Source organism: Callorhinchus milii, unplaced genomic scaffold (assembly GCF_018977255.1).
Source record: "Callorhinchus milii isolate IMCB2004 unplaced genomic scaffold, IMCB_Cmil_1.0 Scaffold15, whole genome shotgun sequence".
Classification (NCBI taxonomy): domain Eukaryota; kingdom Metazoa; phylum Chordata; class Chondrichthyes; order Chimaeriformes; family Callorhinchidae; genus Callorhinchus; species Callorhinchus milii.
In genome coordinates, this window is record NW_024704756.1 from 13,675,138 (window position 1) to 13,697,372 (window position 22,235).

The following is a 22,235-nucleotide window of genomic DNA, read 5'->3' on the forward strand; positions in this document are numbered from 1 at the left end:
GCAACCCCTGTAAACTGGGAAGGTTTGTCTTTTAGTGCTGCTTGAATGTCAAAGCCCACAGGGGTTGAATATCCTTGGATTCTAAAGAACAGAAGACTAATTTATCATTTGGCTTCTTAGGAGACACTGGATCAATTTGAGCTTGCTACTTGTGGCTTAGGATGTTTTCTAGATGTCTCAAGCAAACGACAGGCCTGTTTCTAACAGGTGAGTATTCCTAATTAAGTGTCAAAAGCCATAAGCAGAGAAGAGTGAGTATGTACAGATTTCCTCAATGATTAACTGAATGTCAAGTTTTATTTTGAAAATGGTAATGTGTTTTTTATTGTTCTTTTAGTGAATCTAATTTACTTCCTCAAAACTGCCATGTATCTAATAGACCACACGAAACACAACTAGAAATTTTGAACTACAGAACATGAAGTTTTAATTCAGCAACTTATTTTGATCCGTCTCATGGACCGACTAACAGTACAGTGAGTTCTACTATTTGCCTCCATGTATGTGGTTTTTAAGGTAAGCTATTGTGATAAGTGAATATATTTACACAAAGAAAGTCACATATCTTTATACTTAGTAGCTCGTTGCAGTACTTAAAACTTATGCTACAGAAAAACACATCATGTGTTCTGCCCAAACTATTATTGTTGGACAGTAAGCTATTGTTTTGTCTCTCAATAGGATCCACTTGAGCACAATGTATATCCAAGGTGGTAGCAGCTAAACCTGGCAAAGTGTGCATACAAATATGGTTTGCTCGTAATGAAAGAGAATACAATGTGGTATAGGTATTCAGTTTACTCAACAGAATGTAGCACTTACACAAAACACACATTTACAGATTTTACAACAGAGTTAATTCCACAACAAAACACAAAAGTTCAACCTCTGTTTGGTCCAAGAATAAGCATAGTACACAAAAATGATTGCACTTCTTCCTCTCAGACCTGCTGAGAGTTCCTACTTGGCTCTCCCCACCCATCATCAGCACATAAATATACAAATTTCTGCTCAGTGAGATTGAAATAGTTCACACAACACACCATTCCAGCTTTTACCTGTTGTATATGAAGCACCACTAAGGTGCAGCAAAATAAATTCCCCCCTCCACACACACATCAATTCATTTTTGGCAGAAACTATATGCAGAGCATTTGTTAAAAGTCATTCAGCAATACAATGCTAAGAGGACTACTAAATATTAATACTATCAGGACCATGGTATGGTATAACATGCTCAACATCTATAGTGCTCCAGAACAGTTCATGTGCACTAGGTCTGACTGGCAGGTGATCTAATGCCATAATCTAAACATTTTAAAAATTGCAATGAAATATTAGTTTACATATTTATAGAAATTAATGTTTATAGAGAAATAAAGCATAGTTGGTCTCATTACAATATCATTCATTCCAGGTAAAAAATATTAACATTTGCGAATGTTGATGTTTGTTTTTAAGAAACAGTTATTATTCAAAGAATTGTCACGGAAAATGTTACCACCACTTGGTTCTCAAAGTTAAACCCTGGCGCCCTTGTCCAGAAACAATAGTTCCACAGCATCATAAACTCTGAAACCATGTTTTGTTCTTTTGCTCAAAAATAGCATGTATAACAATGTCAATCTAGAAAGCTGACTGGAATTGGCAGCATAAAGTTATCAATGAACATAGAGGAGTGAATATTAAGTTCACTTACACCCTTTTCTTGTTTTTTTTTAGTAACAATTGTCTTACTGTTTTTAAAAAAAACCTCAAAGCTACAAAAAGAATTATAATGGGAAGCCACAACTTAACATCATTGCAATCAGTAAGATGTAACACTCAGAGGATAAGCTACAGTGAACATCCTTATAACACAATAGTAGCCCGTGTAAATCTCCTAGTGATCAGACTTGACATGAAACCAATTTCAGAAATTAAATATTCGTCCCTATTTTTGGACTATGTAGAAAGCAGCATCAGCCAATGGAATATTCTTGTACAGTTTACAAATCTTTTAAAATGGCAGAGATATTTCAAAAATTTAGATGTTGAAACTTTTCTCCCGCAAATTCACTATGGCGCTATAAACAGTTTTATTTGCCGACAAAATACACAGTCACTTTACGTATATCCGGTGAAGTGTTTTGACACTTCCTCCTGATGTGTACCGTGTTATATCAAACACAATATATTTTTTAAATGGGCACCGCAGCTTTAATCCTGTATCTGTGTACTTTAAGAAACAAAGTTCAAATTTATTTAAATTATATTTCTAAATTAGATGGAATTTACAACTTCTTTGCTTTAGAGTTATGACTAGAACGAAACAGAAGAAGAATTACAGGGCAAATATTTTACAATTTTATTTCTGTGTTAAATTGAAATCATCACTGCTGAATGAGTCACTCTACATTAAGTAACAGTGATTTAAAATGATTGAAACAGGAATCCATACTTGTGGACAGTTTTATGATCTTGGAAATTAATGCAAAAGGAATTAAACCGTTTTCCAAATGAAATGTCCTAGGGTTGTTTGTCTCTGGTATTTTCTGCAGCATCAGAAATATTTTTCTGTACAAACAAATCCCTATCCAGGGATAACATTCATCTCCTTAAACTCTAATCATTCATTCACTGTCTAGGAATCGAAGTGTGTATAAATATTTCAACCTCCAATAATAAAGGCATCTTCACTGACAATGCTTTAAAGCAGGTATAATCAGCTTTTTTAAATTATTTTTCATATCTGGGCAACTTTGTATATGTAAGGCCCAAAATTAAAAGCAAAAGAGTGTACTGTAAGCTTTGATATTTTACAGCAATACAGTTGTCATCTTACCAGCACAAAACCTTCTTTGACAGGCGTGTGTTAATGTATTAAAGTTAAGTCTGCTCAAAAAATGACATGTTTTTCACTGGGTTTTTAAGTGTCTCTCAAGAGCCAGAAATATTAAGCAATGCAATTTTCCATCAGTTACACAAGGAAATAGTTGATCAAATGTCTGTTTGTGCATTAAAAATAATTACACACGGAGTATAAATTAAATGCAGCATTGCCCTGCATGGTTTTGTTAGGAAGAGTGAAATAATGCAATGTTTGCAGTCACCAATACTGAAGAGTTTTTTAACCTTTGTTTCTAGATTAGCGGGAAGGATTCTTAAACATTTTTACCAAAATAGACTTTTGTTAACATTCCATTGAGAGAAGTTATTACATATGGTGAGTTGCAAACATGGAAGGATCCAAGCACAATCACTTTTTTTTAAAATATATTTATACACGTCCAGATCGATTCGATTTTTTTTTTTTACCTTTGGGGGTGGGAGGTATTAAATCATGTCCTGCAGCTGTCAGGCTGTGATGAATAGAACTGAATTTTATTTTCTGTGAGGTCAGCAAATAAAAAAAAACTCGCTGCAGCAATGTCCAAAAAAAATCTGCTTCTGTCAGTTTTCTATGAATCAATCTACACCAGAATTTTGTTCTAAAAGCAAATAGGTACAGCAACTCAAACAGAACATCAGCTAAAACTGTGACATCCACAGTCCACAAAGTGACTGCACCGGGGGGTAGCTAGTTTTTTTTTTAAAAAAAACTGCTGAAGTTCACTTTTAATGGACTAATCACACTACAGTTATGCCATTTTCTATTTTATGTTGGGGTGGGGGGGAACGCAAATTATTCCCTGTAATTTGGCTCTTAAGTAATTCCTACCCTTGTCTTTTCTAAATTATCAGTGTGGTGTACTGTCATTGCAATTCAAGGAGCTTCCATCACCCAATAGGTTTATATATACAATGCTGACTTTTCATATGTTTTGCATGTAAACTTGCATTTAAAGTGTTAATGTAAATGCAACGCACAATTTCAACATCCACGTATTGCCAATGGGAGGGGGGGGGGGAATACGATATCATCATTCTGATGCTTCTTCCCAATTCTAGGCAAAGGAACAATGTTACCGTTCAACAGAAAGAGTCAGAAGCAAACAAAACTTGAGTTGATGGATACTTGAAACACATCTGACATATTTGGCAGGAGTATCCCAAATGCCAGATAAAGGGCTAGTGCGTGTATGACAATGTACCATAGCCAGACAGTACTACTTCATTGACAAGTTCATTACCCTCTTCAGGCAGGTCTTAATCAGGCATGTCAATATTGAGTTTCTGAGGTGGGACAAAGTACTTGCCGGGGCTCTGGGTGATGACCACTCCTTCCTTTTTGAGGAACATAGGAGCTATTTTGGGAGCTTCTGATGTGGGTATCTCCTCACACTCCTCACTGTCCTCATGGTGGAGCTCGTAAGAAATGTTGCCATATTCCCTCAAGAAGGGGAAGATCTCCAGCAGGAATTGACAAAAGTCTTTGCGGATTCCAAACCACCCTATAAAAAGTCATTAGTTATTAGTTATTCCATGAGTAGGAAATAATCACTGCTACACAAGTGCTTCCACTGCCACTCTTGAATCTAGTGACTTAAATGTTTGTCAGACAATAAGTTATTGGAATGACCCAGGTCACCATCTAAGGCTCAAATTCACCTGTCAGGAAAATATTAGTTAACACATTTCTTTTGTTCTTTTGGTTTTGTTTTCCAACCAAAGAACAATTTATCCAGCAGAAATTCACAAAACCTGTGGACTCCACTTGTGGAGTCCTGTAGCTCAGTGGTTAGAGCACTCACTTTGCAAGCGAGAGACCTGAGTTCAATTCCAGGCAGAGGGCGAAACCTTGGGCAAGTTTCCTTACTCCACACAGAGCCTAATAATAATCCCTCCAAAAACAATAATAAAATTGGTCATTTTCAATCTACGACTGTTTGTGGGACATTGCTGTGCGCAATTGGCTGCCGCGTTCGCCCACAAATATACAGTCAATTCACTTTACAGTGTGTTCTGTGAAGCGCTTTGGAACGTCCTCCCGACGTGAAAATCGCTACATCAAATGCAAGGATTATTATTATTATTATTAAAACTATCATTTGAATTGGATTATCAGTATTTTACTATCGCAAGCTGGAAGTTAAACAACATTCATGGTTGTAAACGTTTCACCAAACCAAGCATTTTAGACAATAAATAGGCGCTAGAATGTTACAGCATGTCCAAAAACACAAACTACAGATACTTACAATGATTTCCTCCTTTCTGCCCGAAGGTTGTTGCCATTAATGTTATTAGAGAAAGCCACAAAGGGATGAAAATTGGAATAAACGAGAAATTGTTGTGACCGTCCAGTTTGTGAACCAAAAGAATCTGGGGAAAAAAAATCAGACTTTTGCATGAGACATTTACGAAATTATGTTCTACGTTGAGAAGAGTAAGGCAGAATGCGTGAAGGTAGGTCAGGGCCAGGTAATGGAGCTGAAATGAGCAGGTGTTGCTGTCAAATTACAGAAAACCAAATGACTGGACCAAATTTGCATACCTCAAAAGTCAGAAGTGGAACGACAATAATCATCCAACTGATAGCCATTGTAACATGTGTCCGTCGCTGTTCAGCAATTACATCCATCGACCGTAAGAAAAGCACTGACCACACAATGTAGTAGAGTACCACCAGACAGAGAAAAGACATCAGGATCCACAGAGGAACACAGACAACCTACAAAAAATACTCAAAATTAGCCACAAAAGTAATGTAGACCATGAGCCTGCGATTGCACACTACTATTTATTTAATGGTTTATATTGGCTGTGGCATATTTGATGTCCTGTTGTTAAAGGATACATCAGTCATATCGTAATACTATGTATGATTCACTGCAGAGAAACACAGACCACAGATCAAACGTGAGATAATAATAATAATCCTTGCATTTGATGTAGCACCTTATCGCCTCTTCGGGACGTCTCAAAGTGCTTCACAGAATATACTGTAAAGTGAATTAACTGTATATTTTGTGGGCAAAACAAGATCTTCCTGATCTGCATGGCTCAGTATCAGCTACTTGCATGAATAAGTTCACTGAGCTCCTCATTGGAGAAGGAAATACTGTTTCAATGTCATTAAAAGTTTGTGAAAACAAATGTAAACAAGACATGAATTGAGTACAAAGGGGTTTACAAATAGCACAAACAAAAAGCATTCTCGTACAAACAAAAATCCCCGTTTTACATAGGTGGAGAATCTTCTACAATCCTTCTACAAAGCAACAAATAAAAGAAAATTACCAGCCAAGGCCACTTGATGATTTCGTCCAGTCGTAGGGCGATAAATATAAACTGAAGAATGTTCACAGAACATAGGATTTCCAACTGGTAACCACAGCCCCAAAACAAAGAATACAAAAATCAATAATAATCCTTGCGTTGATATAGTGCCTTATCATATCATCAAAAAGTCTTATTGTTGTACTGTTGAACAGCTTCACTGAATTTTACTGGTAAAGTGTGGTGGCTGTGCATTTGCATTTGTATGTGAACATAGCATAGCAGTCAATTTGCCCACAAAAAGCCATGAGTGAATGACCAATTTTATCTGAAGGATTAACATTTAGGCCACTTGTTAGAAAATACAGTGATATAAAGGCATCCGGTGCAAAATAAGTGGTTCACAAATCATAGAAATAATGTGCATTAATATTATATGGGTCAACAAATTACACCTATCCTACTTTGTGAAGTAATTTGCAGGTTTCCCTGATAAGCAGTGAAAGAAATTACCAGTTATCCTGAAAAATTTATATTTTTTGTCTGTGTTACTTTTATAACTTGCAAGGCAACATCGTTCTGTAATTTGCAAAATACAGTACGGTAAAAAAGCTCTTTATTATCCTTTTAACATTATAAAGACTGTAGTAATCTGAAGTAACAATACTATTTGAATGAGTGCATCCTACCTCCAATGACCTATCGTGTCGGAATCCCCACACACACGCAGCCACCGATACCGGTGACACAAAGAAAAGCGGCATGAAGACCAGAAGCCAAAAGTGGTTTCCCCGCTCGATTCGGTCACACACCAGAACCTCAAACATCAACAACAGCAGGTTGATCCCAACTGCTATAAGCATTGCTTTAAATTCTACACAGGTTTCTCCTTCAGCCCTGCATAAAATACAAATGAACGCACGTCAGAAGACCGAGAGATAAATTATGAAGCATTTCCTTTTTGCGGAACTAAATTAAGTGCAACCTTGCAGTGCATTTTTCAAGATGATCTAGTGCTCTCAAAGCAATAGAGTCTGAAATCAGATAATGTAGTTAACTAAATCGTGACCACTGCTACAAATAGGGGAGTAAATAGGTTATTTTTGTAATTTACTTTTTTTAATTTGCCGCTGGGTACAAATAAACTTCCTAAATTTGATAATTCAAGTGGCAGTTAAATCTGAACTTGCTTTATTTTGCATTTTTAGAATCCTCAAGACACATTACCTTAATATAATAAATCACTTCAAGGCCTTCCGCTACAAGCTGATGGGGGACTGTATCCAAAAATGTCATGTTTCTACAAGCAACATCCAAAAGGATTGTTGCTATAGTTCAAAGATTAATTTTACAATCCTGTACAACACGCTGGTAGGGTGCAAAGCTATCATCAGCAATTCCCCAACCTCAATCAAGCAGAGGAGCAGATTAAAAGGATCAAAAAAAATACAAAGGGCAGGTAAACCTCTCCTCTAGTACTATACCAGGCTCCACACCCCCATTATGACAGTTCTTGCTACACTCAACCAGCTCCCTGTTACAGAACGGATCAATTTCAAGATCCTCACTCTCACTTTCAAATCTCTTAACGCACTGACACCTCCTTACTTCTCCGATCTGCTCACACCCCACTTCTTTACCCCTCGCTTTCATTCAGCTGGCTCAGATCTTCTGTACATCCCTCGTCCCCTCCACCATTGGAGGCCGTGCTTTCAACCACAATTCCCCGAATCTCTGGAACCCCTTGCCTCAATCCCTCCATCTTGCCCCTCTTTGCCCATCTTCAAGTCACACCTGAAGACTTTCCTCTTTGACCGTGCTGTAACATGTAATGATAGTTCTACACTGACCAATACAGTGATGCAAACAATTCTGGCTGGAAGTTTGTCATTTTCTCAAATAAACATTTAAACACATTATTATCTGGAATGATGGTTGATTTTTGTTTTCCAACACGCTCTGTGTAAGTCGAAGTGTTAGCTCTGCAGCTCCATCTCACCTGTACTGCGGGTTACGAGCCCACACTCCAGTTCCCACCAAGGCTCCTATGATGACCATCAGTTTCCACAACCAGACAGGTGTGAAGACAGCCCAGTAGCTCCACTGAATGACTCCATCCAGACGTAGAGAAAGCAAGACAGAGAACAACAATAGACAGGCGTAGATGAGGAATTTGCTGCAACAGAGAATAATAGAATGTTTGACATAACAATAGGTTGGAAACCAAATGGAGGACACACATTGCGCAGCCACCGAGTGGTACCAACCTCAGCAGGCAAATTTATTTTGTTGGTTGACCATGAAACTGCTCTAAATGTTACTTTTTCTTTCAATAAATCAGCATTCTGTAAGACTATCTGCATTCTGTGAAAAAGTAACATTTAGACCATTAAGAGTGATAATTTTAAATGGATTGTATGCAAGTACAGTGCAAGTGTGGGGTTTGGGTGTGCCTGTCTGTCACTAGTAGTTTTCCCTGGTGTCATGGAGACGGCCAGAGAGAATTGACTCGTTTCTGATATTCTGTTGTCAAGCACACCATCTTGGAGCCAAGTCAGCTCCAAGGATCCTGCTTATCTCCCCCCTAGGAGAATAGGCACTCAATGGTCATTTGACATTCGACAAGCGCAAGCTGAGCCCGGGGTACAAGAAATATAAGCATGCAGAACATGTGGTCCGAGCAGGTGGTTTAGAAACACTACACCATCCCATTCCAACAGCTTGAAAGAAAAAGTTTTGGCAGAGGCTCAGTGCACGCAGACAAGAAACAAGTTGTCGTATAAGAGACAACTTAACAGTCTTCATTTGATAATTAATAAACAAAACGAACTGTCAGAAATCCACTACTTGGTCCAATAGATTAATGTCTCCCCTCCTACAGACTTTTAAAAACTCAAGCTTGGAATCGCCAAACAATTTTGACTTATCTCATTTTCTCTGCCAATCTTTTAAGCCTTGGTGGTACGTTGCTGTACGAGCCTTGGCTCTTCACTTAGTGCTTCAAAGAAACAGACTTTCAGTGCTGACCTGATTGGCAGTATTTTAAAATATACGTTCAGAGTTTCTTTGCTTTCAGGTCTTTTTTGAGTGATGGTATGGTGAATGCCTCTGTGCCTGTGGTGGTGGTCTGGTTGACAGGGCATGTTGGACTATTCATTGTGTTTGGAAAGTTTATCAAAGTCTTTATCTTCTCGAGAGTGTTTGAGGAAAGTCTTGAGGAAAGTCAAGAGAGGATGGAAGAGGAGGTGAAAAGAAACTCAATGAAGTGGGACTGCTTCTTTAATGTCAGGCAGAAGAAGGCAGCAACATTTGTCAATCCTGCAATAACTAATTCGTTTTTTTTGTGTAAAACTGACCGTGGAATAAGATCACAGTCAAGAAATTAAATCAGGTTAAATTCAAGAAGCGAGGCGCACAGAAAAGGTCACGAAAGGAGCTTGAGGAGTGAACGAAAAGGTGCAGGGCTCGGGAGAGGGTGGATCACAAGTGTGTCCATCCAGGAAAGCACAAGAGTCTCTCCTTTTCGGGAGCAAGAATAAAAAGCCGGGAGGCTGTAAAGAGAAGCTGTCAGATCAAACCACCTGGAGGATCAACCGGAAACTGAGAGGTGATCACACAACCCAACCCCTCAACAGCCCCAAGCCATGGACACCCCCCCCCCCCCCCACCCACACATCTCAACAGCCCCAAGCCATGGACACCCCCCCCCCCACCCACACATCTCAACAGCCCCAAGCCATGGACACCCCCCACACACACATCTCAACAGCACCAAGCCATGGACCCCCCCCCCCCACACACACCTCAACAGCACCAAGCCATGGACACCCCCCCTCCCCCGCAACAGCCCAAGCCATGGACACCCCCACCCCCCACACCCCTCAACAGCCCCAAGCCATGGACAGCCCCACCCCCACACACATCTCAACAACCCCAAGCCATGGACAGCCCCCACCCCCCCACATCTCAACAACCCCAAGCCATGGACACCCCCCCCCCCACATCTCAACACCCAAGCCATGGACACCCCCCACACACATCTCAACAGCCCCAAGCCATGGACACCCCCCCCCCACACACCTCAACAGACCCAAGCCATGGACACCCCCCACCCCTCACCCCACCTCAACAGCCCCAAGCCATGGACACCCCCACACACATCTCAACAACCCCAAGCCATGGACACCCCCCCCCCACACACACACACCCCTCAACAGCCCCAAGCCATGGACACCCCCCATCCCTCACCCCCACCTCAACAGCCCCAAGCCATGGATGGATACCCTCCCCCACCCCCCCCCCGGGAGAGGCTGCGCTGGCCCCGGGCAGGGCCTCGGGAGAGACGCCGGCGCTTCAACCGCGACTCCCAGGGGCCTCGGTGCTCACAGGGGCTGTGGGCCCCGGTGGTTTGGCGTGAGGGAGGGGGAGGGGGGGAGGTGGCGGAGGATCGACGCCGAGTGAGCGCGCCACCGGCTCGGCCTGTGATAGAACCCAGCGCCGAGGCTTCCGTGCTGCGGCCCAGGCCTCGGCCTCGCTCTCTCTCTCTCTCTCCCCCACACACACACCCCCTCCACCTGGAGGAAGGTCCCCCCCCCCGGTCCTCAGGGCTTTTACCTCGGGTTAAAATCCTGAAAGAGGCCGCGGAGGTTCATGGCGACGCGAAGAGAGGAGGAGAGGAGAGGAGGTCGGAAGGGTCGGTCGGTCTGGCAGCCGAGGCCGAGGCCGAGGCCGACACCGCGAGCGACCCGGTCCCCCGGTCCCCGCTGCTTCCCGCCGACGACTGCGGCGAGGAAACGAGTGCGTCTCTCGGTCACCGACACGGACGCAGCCCCGACCGCAAACCTCCCTCCTCCCGTCACTCCCTCCCCCCTCTCACTCACTCTCTCCCTCCCCCTCACTCTCACTCACTCTCTCCCTCCCCCACTCTCACACTCACTCACTCTCTCCCTCCCCCACTCACTCACTCTCTCCCTCCCCCTCACCCACTCTCACTCTCTCCCTCCCACTCACTCACTCTCTCCCTCCCCCCACTCACTCACTCCCTCCCCCTCACCCACTCTCACTCTCTCCCTCCCACTCACTCACTCTCTCCCTCCCCTACTCACTCACTCTCTCCCTCCCACTCACTCACTCTCCTCCCCCCACTCACTCCCTCCCCCCACTCTCACTCTCTCCCTCCCACTCACTCACTCTCTCCTCCCCCTCTCACTCACTCTCTCCCTCCCACTCACTCACTCTCTCCCTCCCCCTCTCACTCACTCTCTCCCTCCCACTCACTCACTCTCTCTCTCCCCCACTCACTCACTCCCTCCCCCTCACCCACTCTCTCCCTCCCCCTCACTCTCACTCTCTCCCTCCCCCTCACCCACTCTCACTCTCCCCCTCACTCACTCTCTTCCTCCCTCCCCCTCACTCACTCTCCCTCCCCCTCACTCACTCTCCCTCCCCTCACTCACTCATTCCCTCTCACTCACTCACTGCTGCCTCTGCCGCCCCCCCCCCCGCACTGTTACTGCACATCCCAGCGCCTCACACTCAAGAAGATCACACATTACACACATCATCATAACAATAATATTATTAATAATAAGAAGAAATGGGAATAACTGGTCGATAATGCAGGCTTGGGACAATAAGGATATTNTAATAATAATAATAATAATAATAAGCGAATGACTGGGTTGATGATTGTAGGCTTGGATTAATAAGAATAATTAATAATAATCATCCTTGCGTTTGATACACAGCGCCTTATCACGTCCTCGAGACGCCTCAAAGCGCTACACGGGATACTGCTGTAAAGTGGTTCTGACGGTGTATTTTGTGGGCAAAAGCGGCAGCCACTTTGCACGCAGAGAGATGGTCCCGCAAACCATTGGTGGGTGGAGTGTCCAAATTGTTTTTATTTGTTTTTGAAGGGATTGTTGCCCCCAGAAAAGCGATCTTATGATCCGCCAATCGACTAACAACCATGAGTTATTTGGGGGCACTGTTGGCCAAGATACCGGGAGAAACTCGCTTCTCTTTAATAATAATGATAATCCTTGCATTCGATATAGCGCTTTTCACGTCTTCTAGACATCGCAAAACGCTTCACAGAATATGCTGTAAAGTGAATTGACTGTATATTTGTGGGCGAAACACGGCAGTCAATTGCGCACAGCAGTGTCCCACAAACAGTCGTGGATTGAAAATGACCAATTTATTATTGTTTTTGGTTTTGGAGGGATTATTATTAGGCTCTGTGTGGAGTAAGGAAACTTGCCCAAGGTTTCGCCCTCTGCCTGGAATTGAACCCAGGTCTATCACTTGCAAAGCGAGTGCTCTAACCACTGAGCTACAGGACTCCTTTTGCCATAACGCAAATCACTCTGCACAGAGGAGGTGGTTTCAGGAGGGATATATTGAACAGCTGCAGTATAAGTTCAGAAGGTGCAAGTGACACTGGATTCATTCTGGACCTTTCAGATCAGAACTCTCTCTCTCTCTCTAATGGCCTGGAAAGGTTGAACTAACATTAATAACAACAACAAGATTACATTTGTACAGCGCCTTCACGTCACGAGGACATCCCAAGGCGCTGGACGGTGTACAGCATTTCAAACCCGAGCTGGGGTCATAGGGGGAGGAGGGAATGGGAAGGGGGGTGACCAATGGCATGGTCGAAAAGGAGGGTCTTGAGGCGGCTAAAGAGGGGGCAAGGCAGAGTGACTGGGGGCTGGAACTCCAGAGGTTGGGGGCAGAGTGGCTGAAGTCTCTCCCACCAATGGTGGTGCCAATAAGCAGCTGATTTAAGCCACTCTCTCTAATAAATTGAACCAATAGCTGATAAATATATTTTTCTTAATTATCTCCTTTCCATTTTACTGTAGACACTGTGTTCCTCTCCGTCTCAATTGTGTCACAGCAGGGAAAGTCACAGCCAAGTGAGATTGTTTTGTTACAGATGAGCAGATTCCTTGTGGAGTGAAAGTTTAACTGCTGTCATTTCTTCGCAGTGAAATGACACTTTAAAATAGAGTGAATTGAATATTGTTTGTACCAAACCCTTTTTCTTTAATCAGAAGGGCAGGTGAACAAGCAACCCTGCCAGCTATCTTAACTGATCTTTAAGCGTGCAAGAGTAGCCTCAGACATCTACCAGTTTCCTTGGGAAGCACTTCATCTTCTAACTTCTTATTCAAGGCATAATCCCACATTTTACACAGCGCAGCTCACCCGTCAACAAAAATAAAGTTTCAGATCCTATGTTTGGGAGTGACCTAAGATAGTGTGGTTGTGGAGTGGGAGGAACATTAAAATGGGCTTCAATGAGCGACAGGCAGTAGGGGAGAAAAAAAGTGTCTGTGTTCCTTCTTGTAATCCAGATTTCTTATTGTTTTTGGAGGGATTTCCTTACTGTGAAGCATGTCCCAACGGCCGAATCTGGCTGGAATGCTGCACCACCACAGTGTTGACACTTATTGAACAGGCTCATTTATGGAGAATTTTTTGGGCAATGTACCAAATTGAAACCACATTCAGCTTGAGTCATTCACTTCATGAGAAAAAGGGGGAGTATAAAGAATATTGGGATGGAGAAAATACCAATATTTGATATAGAGGCATCATTACATTTTACTTGAAATACAAGATGAAAGTTACTGAAAAAAGTGAAATGGAGAAAATAATTTTTATTTTAGAATTAACAAAGTTTTTATACATATTTGTATATGTATTTATATATATATAGAAATGTGTACATATGTAGAAATTGTTTAATTATTAGTTCTTTTGCAAGCCAAATCTTTTTAGGTAGCACTAGAATGTATTATTCACTGTAATTACATCCGTAACATCACCTCTGTAACATCGCCCCACTCCGCCACTACCTCACCCCTCAGGCCACTCTTGTTCATGCCTTCATCACCTCCAGGCTCGACTATGCAAACGCCCTGCTTGTCGGCCTTCCCAACTCCTCCCTCCACAGACTGCAGATAATCCAGAACTCTGCAGCCCGTGTCCTCTCCCGCACCAAACTCCGTGACCCCATCTCCTCCATTCTCAGCCGACTCCATTGGCTCCCTATCCTTCAGAGGATCCAGTTCAAAATCCTGGTCCTCACCTAAAAAACACTCCATGGCCTCGCCCCACTATCTCTATTATTATTATTATCTCTGCGACCTCCTAACACCCCACCAACCTGCCCGCTCCCTCCACTCAGCCGGCTCCGGCCTACTCCAAGTCCCCCGACCCACCCGTCCCACCATTGGTGGGAGAGCCTTCAGCCACTCTGCACTCAACCTCTGGAACTCCATCCCCCGAACACTCCGCCTCGCGCCCTCCTTAGCCTCGTTCAAGTCCCACCTCAAAACCCTCCTCTTCGACCTGCCATTGGTCACGTCCCTTCCCCTCCCTTCTCCCCCGACTCCTGCTCGGGTCTGAAATGCTGTACACTGTTCAGCGCCTTGGGACGTCCTCCCGACGTGAAAGGCGCTATACAAATGTAATCTTGTTGTTGTAATTAATGTATGAACAATGTGCACTGTAGTTATTTAGCATTAAGTTATCACACAGGTCCAGTCAGATCCTACAAATTTCTGTTTATTCAGAAAGGCAAGTGTTAATGTCACAAAAACAAACGTACAATGTTGCAACGCAATTTACATACAAGTTAAATAATCTACTTCATATAAACAAGGCTAGAATTAAGTAGTGGATACATTCATAATGTTTTAAACAACAGCATAATACAAATCAAGAATACAAAAAGTAAATTACAGCAAACATGCATTTCAGCAAACTCCAGCCTTTAGGCTACATATTTATTTTGTTTTATTTAGAAATTGTATGAAATTTGCAACCTGCAACTCAGAATTGCTTTCTTGTAAGGTTGAAATAAGACAGATAGTTATGTATAGGCCATTAGTCAAGAGCCAACTTTCAGTCCTGTTAACATTTTCCTCAATTTACTTGTAAAGAAGTTTCCTCTTAAACAATTGAAATATTACGGAAGCAATAACAAAAATAACAGAAATTGCTAGTCACCTCATGTTAGTGTTTGCTTAAACGGTGTAAAAAGTTAACGGAATGTTACAGGAAATGGGAGACCGTCTTATCGGGGTTAACTGGTTTCTGAAATCTGAAGTCTACAAATACTCTTAAAATTGTGACATTTGATTTAATAGTCTGTGTAATCAGGATTACCCTTATCCATTCATTTTTTGAGAGACACCTTAGTTTCTAATTTGTTAGTATACTGCTATACTAGCACAAATATGTACGTCTCCACAGGGAGTTTGGGGTTTTCTGCTTTGTGGACACTGTCGTATACATATCAATATTTCATGGTGAATATGTGTTATCCTTTTTTTTTGGAGGGGTGGGGGCAAGCAAGGTAACGTTAATAATCATAAGGCCATCTGCTTGACAAAGCTTTTGCAGAAAATTCAGGCAATCTGTTCTTGCAATGCTCTTAATTAATCATGGATGTTTCAGCAAATGACCAGGTTAACTACATGGCTTAGTTACAAGGCACAGACTCAATTGTTGAGTTCTTATATCCGAAACTGTGGAAGCAACTTTGTGAGTTTCAGTAGAAAACTGAACACTCAATTTCTGCTTTGTAACTCCCCATCAGATTTATTTTGCAGGTGGGGAACTTTACATTAGCTCCTACCCTCACATGACTGCTACACAATAGCTTTATTCGAGTTAGCAAAGAGAAACAACCATCAAAAGAGAACAGTTACTCCAAGGTGCTGGGTCCTACATCTTCCTTTGGTTACTATATATTTATATTTTTAAATGAGTTATAGCCAAACATGTTGAACATCAGAAAGGCTCTCCAAATATATGACAGTGTAATAAACAGAGAGGAACCATGTGAACTAAAGGTACAGTATTTTCTAACAGCAAGCGATTAGTGTTTAAGTACAAATAGGGATTCCTCCCATTGCAGTGGATTAACTGGAAAATAAGCTATACCATACATTAACATAAGAAATAAAATTGGTAGTTTACCACATTGGTAATGCATACTGCCTCAAACTAAAGAACACTTACAGCACTTGCAACACATTAAGTACAGTTCCTATTTATAATGCTGCAATTAAAACTCGTGCTTTTGACTACCACTTACAAGCTAAATTGACTTAGGTCTGCATTTTTTTAAAAAAATCACAGCCCCCTCCCTCTCCTTACACAAATCAAAGCTATTTAACTGGCTTTTAAATATCCAGGCAAGTACAAGTTGTCAAAAATTAGTCAATTGCATCAGTGACTACTTTGCATCCAATTAACAGTCTGTCAGCACAGTCAGAAAATAACTTAATTACATAACTGGTAACCAATTGAGAGTGTTCCATACATCATCATACAAAGTTAACACAGTTAAATACCTATCTACATTTAGTATTTTTTTTAATAAAAAGAGTAACAAAGAAATTATTGTCATTCAATACTTCACACTATCAAGGCACCAAAAAGAATCAGGTTCATCAGTCAACTGTACCAAGCTCTACAAGTGCTGGAATTAAATCCACAGTAAAACCTATTTATGACACATTTTAACCTTTAACTGAAATTAAGCCACATTTAAACCATGATTTCTAATCTCTTCAGAGAATTATGGCTTACGAACACTGCTTCACAACACAGACCTATAAAAACACATTTTAGCAGATGCTTTTCCACATCTATACAATACAAATAAGGAATTGTGAGTAAAAGGTAAAAATGTGTACTCTGAAAATGTACAGATTGAAACTCCACTTTCTGCTTACTTTGGATTACAGGACTCAAATTGTTAATCACTTTCACACTAAATTACTTGACATTAGTGGCTATTACTTTCAAAAGCAATCATTGTTTACCACCAGTAAAACTGACTGGAACAAAGGAAAGACTGATTCAGATTTAGTTACACAAACTTAAAACACTAAGACAACAGGTTCTGAATCTCGTTAGCAAAACTTTGTTAGGGACTGAAATACTGACCAGCAAAGCCAGTATTCTGGTACTCAGTAACTCTGTGATGCTGAACTGTCATCAGATTTTAATGCACCAGTTCAGGTTGGTTTTCCACAAATGGGAGGACACCACTGACATAGTAGGCAATACCAAGAGACAACAATGCAATGACGACAATGAGGAGCAGAACCCTCCAGAAGCCCAAATCATCCACAAACTCTTGCCAGGTAGATCGGAAGCTGGAAAGAACACCTTCAGGGTTCTGCAGATTTGGATTCAGGAGAGAATGGTTCTCCATGGCACTTTAGGAAAAAGAAGTTGATACATTATCATCAATACAGCTTCACAATGCCATTAAACAACCAATAATTAACCTTAATGTTTTGCCTTTGTTCAGATTACCAAATGCAAAACATGCATGGGATCTTTACAATCCACCTGAACAAGCAGACAGATTGTCAGTTTTAACTCCTTATCAGCACTTTGGGATGTGCTCCCGACGTGAAAGGCGCTCTATAAATGTAATTTTGTTGTTGAAGGATAGCGCCTCTGACACACCTCCAGACCTGCATTGGGATGTCAGCCAAGATTGTGAGTTCAAAGTCCTGAGGGGATGCTTGAACCCACAACCTTGATGGTGAGTGGCTGACTGGGTAATTTCCAGTTCACATTATGGAAAACACACAAAAGAGAGTAGTTGATCTGTAAAATTAAATTAAAAATACCAGTACAGCATTGACTACTCTGGTTTCAGTAACCAATAAGGGACTCCACTCCCAACGAGTTGAGGAGATTTGCATTTAAAAATTCTGAACTCATGCACTGTAAAATTATCCATGTAGCTTTAGCTGAGCACATTACCAAACTTACCCTTCACTTTCCGCTGTCTGCATAATCTCCAGTTTAGAGTGAGTTCCACGATTGAATCCCTTCACCTCTTGTTCCTCCAGGGACTCCAACAATTTGATTGCATCTTTGTTTACTCCTCTGCGCTTTGCCAATGCAAGTGGCGTGGCACCATGGTGATTGCTGAGTTATAAAAGCCAAAACCAATGAGTTACATCCTCACAAGCGAATTCCAGCACTTTTATACTAGAACAAGTAAAACAGTTCCAAGTATTCCAAAACTCTATCAAACAATTACCAATTAATTTTCATTAAGAAATGTTTTGTTGAACAAGGTACCAGAAGTCTGTCCTGCTCTGGTCCCAGAATCACAGAGGATCAAATTTAGTGGATCAAAATGTTTAAAGGATCAAGACATTCACTCTTTATTAACAAAAAAGGAATTATTATATTCTGTAGTGAAGCAAAATACAGACAGGGATCATAGCAGAGTTTCCAGCAGCAAAGTTGCTATTTGTAAGTATGTGATTACAAACTACAAGATATTCTAAATCAAAATTTTAAAGACTAACCGATCTTTAATAGTTATTTTCAATGCATTTTATTTTTCTTTACAAAACTAGGCATAACTGTCTGATCCTAATCTGATATCATCATATCTTCTTCCATATAAATTCCTTAATTTGTATTTCAAAATCGGTTATGCAACTTCTTACAATTCAGAAACAAATACAATTACATGACTACACACCCATAGTACGGACAATCAGGTTTTGTATGAAAAATATCAGCTACTCAAATGGTAATTTTTACAATCATAATGATGAATACATTAACTACACAGTACTAATGAGGTTGCTAATACACTAGCAAAGTTTTGTCACAGGCCTTTCAATTCGTCTTCTAAACTCCTATCTTCCTCACTGTTCAAAATCAGATAACAATGAATAGAGAGGACCAGCTGTATTGAAATTTCAAAATATTTAAACATACAATTCCCTGCATTAGAATGTCAATTAAAAGTCTTAACCCATCTGAACTTTGCAAATAAGTGGCTTTTATATAGATATTCAGGATCCATTAAGATTCTGTTTCTAATACAATTTGTGTTGCAGCCCTTCCATTAACTTGAGCAGTCAGTTCAGTGGATGCTATTTCAAACAAAAGAGCTAAGCTGAATTCTCTGAGGAAATCACAACAATGCGTACGGAACAGCTTTACTGATTCTGATGTGGTTGTCAGCAGCTGCGGTGTATAATAGATTTGTTGCTGTATTTCTTGTAGATACAATAACAAAGTCAATTTTAGAATGTCATTGCAAAGTATATTTACTTGCTGATAAAAAAAAATGCCTTGTTAAATTAACTATCATCTAGACTGCATTAACTAGTTTATTCACAGTTGAAACTGCACAGATGTTCACAAAAATAATAATAGTTTAACAATGGCATTTATCTTGGATGTATAAATAAATCTAGTCATTCATGAAAGCAGATAAGTATTATTTATATTGTTAAAACTCTCTTCACAGCAATTAGTTATTTGGAAAGCCTTCTTATTTGAATACATTTACTTCAAAAAGCCCTGTAGTTAAATACTCGACATGAAACATCTATTGTGACACATTTTATTCTTCAAGAAAATAGAAATCAGATTCTGCCTTATTCCCTCTTTTTACACAGTAAGCTCTTGACCACTGAATGACCAAGATCATCAACTCTAAGTTGATTATCCAACTCAATGAGTTGGGAACCAGTAACAGTACGAACTTCAGCACCCACAAACAGTGACAGCTCAAAGACGAGACCCTGGTGGGGGGGTTATGTTACCTGACAGGTGTGCAGCTCACTCACCTGTGCAAAGTGACAAATCAATGAGTTTCAACCTGGCCTCTCGGTTTCTAAGCTTTAATTGTCATCTCCATGCAAGGGAAGCGGGAGAGATGCCCAAGGAGAGACTTCCCAGGAGAGACTTCCCAGGAGAGATGCCCCAGGAGAGATGCCCAAGGAGAGACTTCCCAAGGAGAAACTTCCCAGGAGAGATGCCCCAGGAGAGACTTCCCAAGGAGAGATGCCCAAGGAGAGACTTCCCAAGGAGAGACTTCCAAGGAGAGATGCCCCAGGAGAGACTTCCCAAGGAGAGATGCCCAAGGAGAGACTTCCCAAGGAGAGACTTCTCCAAGGAGAGATGCCCGGCCCTCCCTCCCTCCCTGCACTCACCAGATGTCAATCTTCAGGCCATTGGTGACCAGAAACTGGATGGTGTCCACGTGACCGCACAGGTGCAGCGCCGTGTTGCCCTGGTAGTCGGTGGCCAACAGGTCGGCGCCGAACTTGTGCAGCAGGCGGCAGATGTCCACGTTGCCCCGGGCGGCGGCCACGTGCAGGCCCGTGCGGCCCCGGTTGTCCCTGATGTTCGAGTCGAAGCCGCTCTCGAGCAGCTGCTTGGCGTACGTCACGTCGCCGTCGATGCAGGCCTGGAGCAGCGGCACGTTGATCTGGGCCGAGTCGTTGATGAAGATGTACGCCATGATGGCGGGCGGGGGAGCGGGCGGGGGAGGGCGGCTCACTCTCCTCCCTGACTCTCCTCCCACGCGGGGCCTCACCTCTTCCTACTCCTCCTCCTCCTCTTCTACCTCCTCCTCCTCCCTCCTCACCTCCACCTCCACCTCCCTCCTCACCTCGGCGACGCCGTAACGGAGCGCCGCCACCGACCAACAGCGTCTCTCCTCCCTCCCTCCCGCCCTCGCTCCCGCCCTCGGTCGCTCGCGCGCCGCTCGCGCTACGGCGAGAGCAGGAGGACAAAAAGAGCGACCGTAGAAATCGTTCCCTCGCTCGCTTATTTCGACCCGGCTCTGGGGCCTTCACCGGACTCTCACACGCACACACCCCCCCCCCCCCCCCGCACACACACACACACACACACCGCGAACTCCTCGACCGTGAGGTACAGCTCTCTCTCTCTCTCCCCCCTCACCCCCCACCCCACCCCACCCCCGGGTCAATGTCCAGGCGGCTTATTCGGTAGAAAGAAAAAAAAAGCGCGGCCGCAGTTTTTTCCAGAGGGCCATCATCCGCGACAAACAGCGCCACCCGCTGTAACCTGAACCCCCACCGCAGCAACACCAACAACTGCAGTCACAGCGGGGGGGCGACCCCACACACACACACACCAACACACACCCCAACACACACCCCCCAACACACACCCTAACACTGACACACCCCAACACCCCCCCCAACACACACACACCCCAACCCCTAACACACACACACCCCCAACACACCCCCTAACACTGACACACCCCAACACACACCCCCCAACACACACACCCCCCAACACACACACCCCCCAACACACCCCCCTAACACTGACACACCCCAACACCCCCCAACACACACACACCCCAACACACCCCCTAACACTGACACACCCCAACACACACACCCCCAACACACACACCCCCCAACACACCCCCCTAACACTGACACACCCCAACACCCCCCCCAACACACACACACCCCAACACACACACACCCCAACACACCCCAACACAGACACACCCCAACACACACACCCCCCAACACACACACCCCCCAACACACCCCCCTAACACTGACACACCCCAACACCCCCCCAACACACACACCCCCCAACACACCCCTAACACTGACACACCCCAACACCCCCCCCAACACACACACACCCCAACACACCCCCTAACACTGACACACCCCAACACCCCCCCAACACACCACCCCCAACACACCCCAACCCCTAACACACATACACCCCCCAACACACACCCTAACACTGACACACCCGAACACACACCCTAACCCCTAACACACACGCCAACACACACACCCTAACACAGACCCCCCCCAACACACCCCAACCCCTAACACACACCCACCCCAACACACCCCAACCCCTAACACACACCCCCCAACACACACACCCTAATACACACACACACCCCAACCCCTAACACACACACCCCAACACACACACCCTAATACACACACCCCAACACACACACCCTAACACAGACCCCCCCAACACACCCCAACCCCTAACACACACACCCCAACACACCCCAACCCCTAACACACCCCCCCCAACACACACACCCTAATACACACACCCCAACCCCTAACACACACACCCCAACACACACACCCTAATACACACACCCTAACCCCTAACACACACACCCTAATACACACACCCTAACACACACACCCTAATACACACACCCTAACACACACAGCCTAATACACACACCCCAACACACA

At 43.1% G+C, this 22,235-nt stretch overlaps 2 protein-coding genes across 2 annotated transcripts; both read right to left on the bottom strand.

Moving 5' to 3' along the window:
• Positions 1 to 783: 783 nt before the first annotated feature.
• On the bottom strand, positions 784 to 10,825 carry tmem185 (transmembrane protein 185). The gene is made up of 7 exons (XM_042340786.1): positions 10,756 to 10,825; positions 8,141 to 8,317; positions 6,831 to 7,038; positions 6,163 to 6,246; positions 5,417 to 5,593; positions 5,121 to 5,244; positions 784 to 4,373 (listed from the first exon to the last, which is right to left on the bottom strand). The coding sequence occupies exons 1-7, from the start codon at positions 10,791 to 10,793 to the stop codon at positions 4,129 to 4,131; spliced, it is 1,053 nt and encodes a 350-aa protein (XP_042196720.1). The 5' UTR covers positions 10,794 to 10,825; the 3' UTR covers positions 784 to 4,128.
• Positions 10,826 to 14,708: 3,883 nt separating this feature from the next.
• LOC103172619 (ankyrin repeat domain-containing protein 46) lies at positions 14,709 to 20,553 on the bottom strand. Its single transcript, XM_007885360.2, has 3 exons — positions 20,157 to 20,553; positions 17,962 to 18,120; positions 14,709 to 17,393 (listed from the first exon to the last, which is right to left on the bottom strand). Exons 1-3 carry the CDS (start codon positions 20,465 to 20,467, stop codon positions 17,177 to 17,179), a joined length of 687 nt encoding a protein of 228 aa, XP_007883551.1. The 5' UTR covers positions 20,468 to 20,553; the 3' UTR covers positions 14,709 to 17,176.
• Between the last annotated feature and the right edge of the window lie 1,682 nt (positions 20,554 to 22,235).

What these genes read in the sequence shown, in the direction of transcription:
- LOC103172619 (XM_007885360.2), bottom strand. Translation starts at nt 20,467, where the DNA reads ATGGCGTACATCTTCATCAACGACTCGGCCCAGATCAACGTGCCGCTG. An exon ending in GGCCTGAAGATTGACATCTG is followed by an intron (nt 18,121 to 20,156) that starts GTGAGTGCAGGG and finishes TTTATAACTCAG; the next exon opens with CAATCACCATGGTGCCACGC. An exon ending in CAGACAGCGGAAAGTGAAGG is followed by an intron (nt 17,394 to 17,961) that starts GTAAGTTTGGTA and finishes TTTTTCCTAAAG; the next exon opens with TGCCATGGAGAACCATTCTC.
- tmem185 (XM_042340786.1), bottom strand. Translation starts at nt 10,793, where the DNA reads ATGAACCTCCGCGGCCTCTTTCAGGATTTTAACCCGAG. An exon ending in TTTCAGGATTTTAACCCGAG is followed by an intron (nt 8,318 to 10,755) that starts GTAAAAGCCCTG and finishes TCTCTGTTGCAG; the next exon opens with CAAATTCCTCATCTACGCCT. An exon ending in GCTCGTAACCCGCAGTACAG is followed by an intron (nt 7,039 to 8,140) that starts GTGAGATGGAGC and finishes TATTTTATGCAG; the next exon opens with GGCTGAAGGAGAAACCTGTG.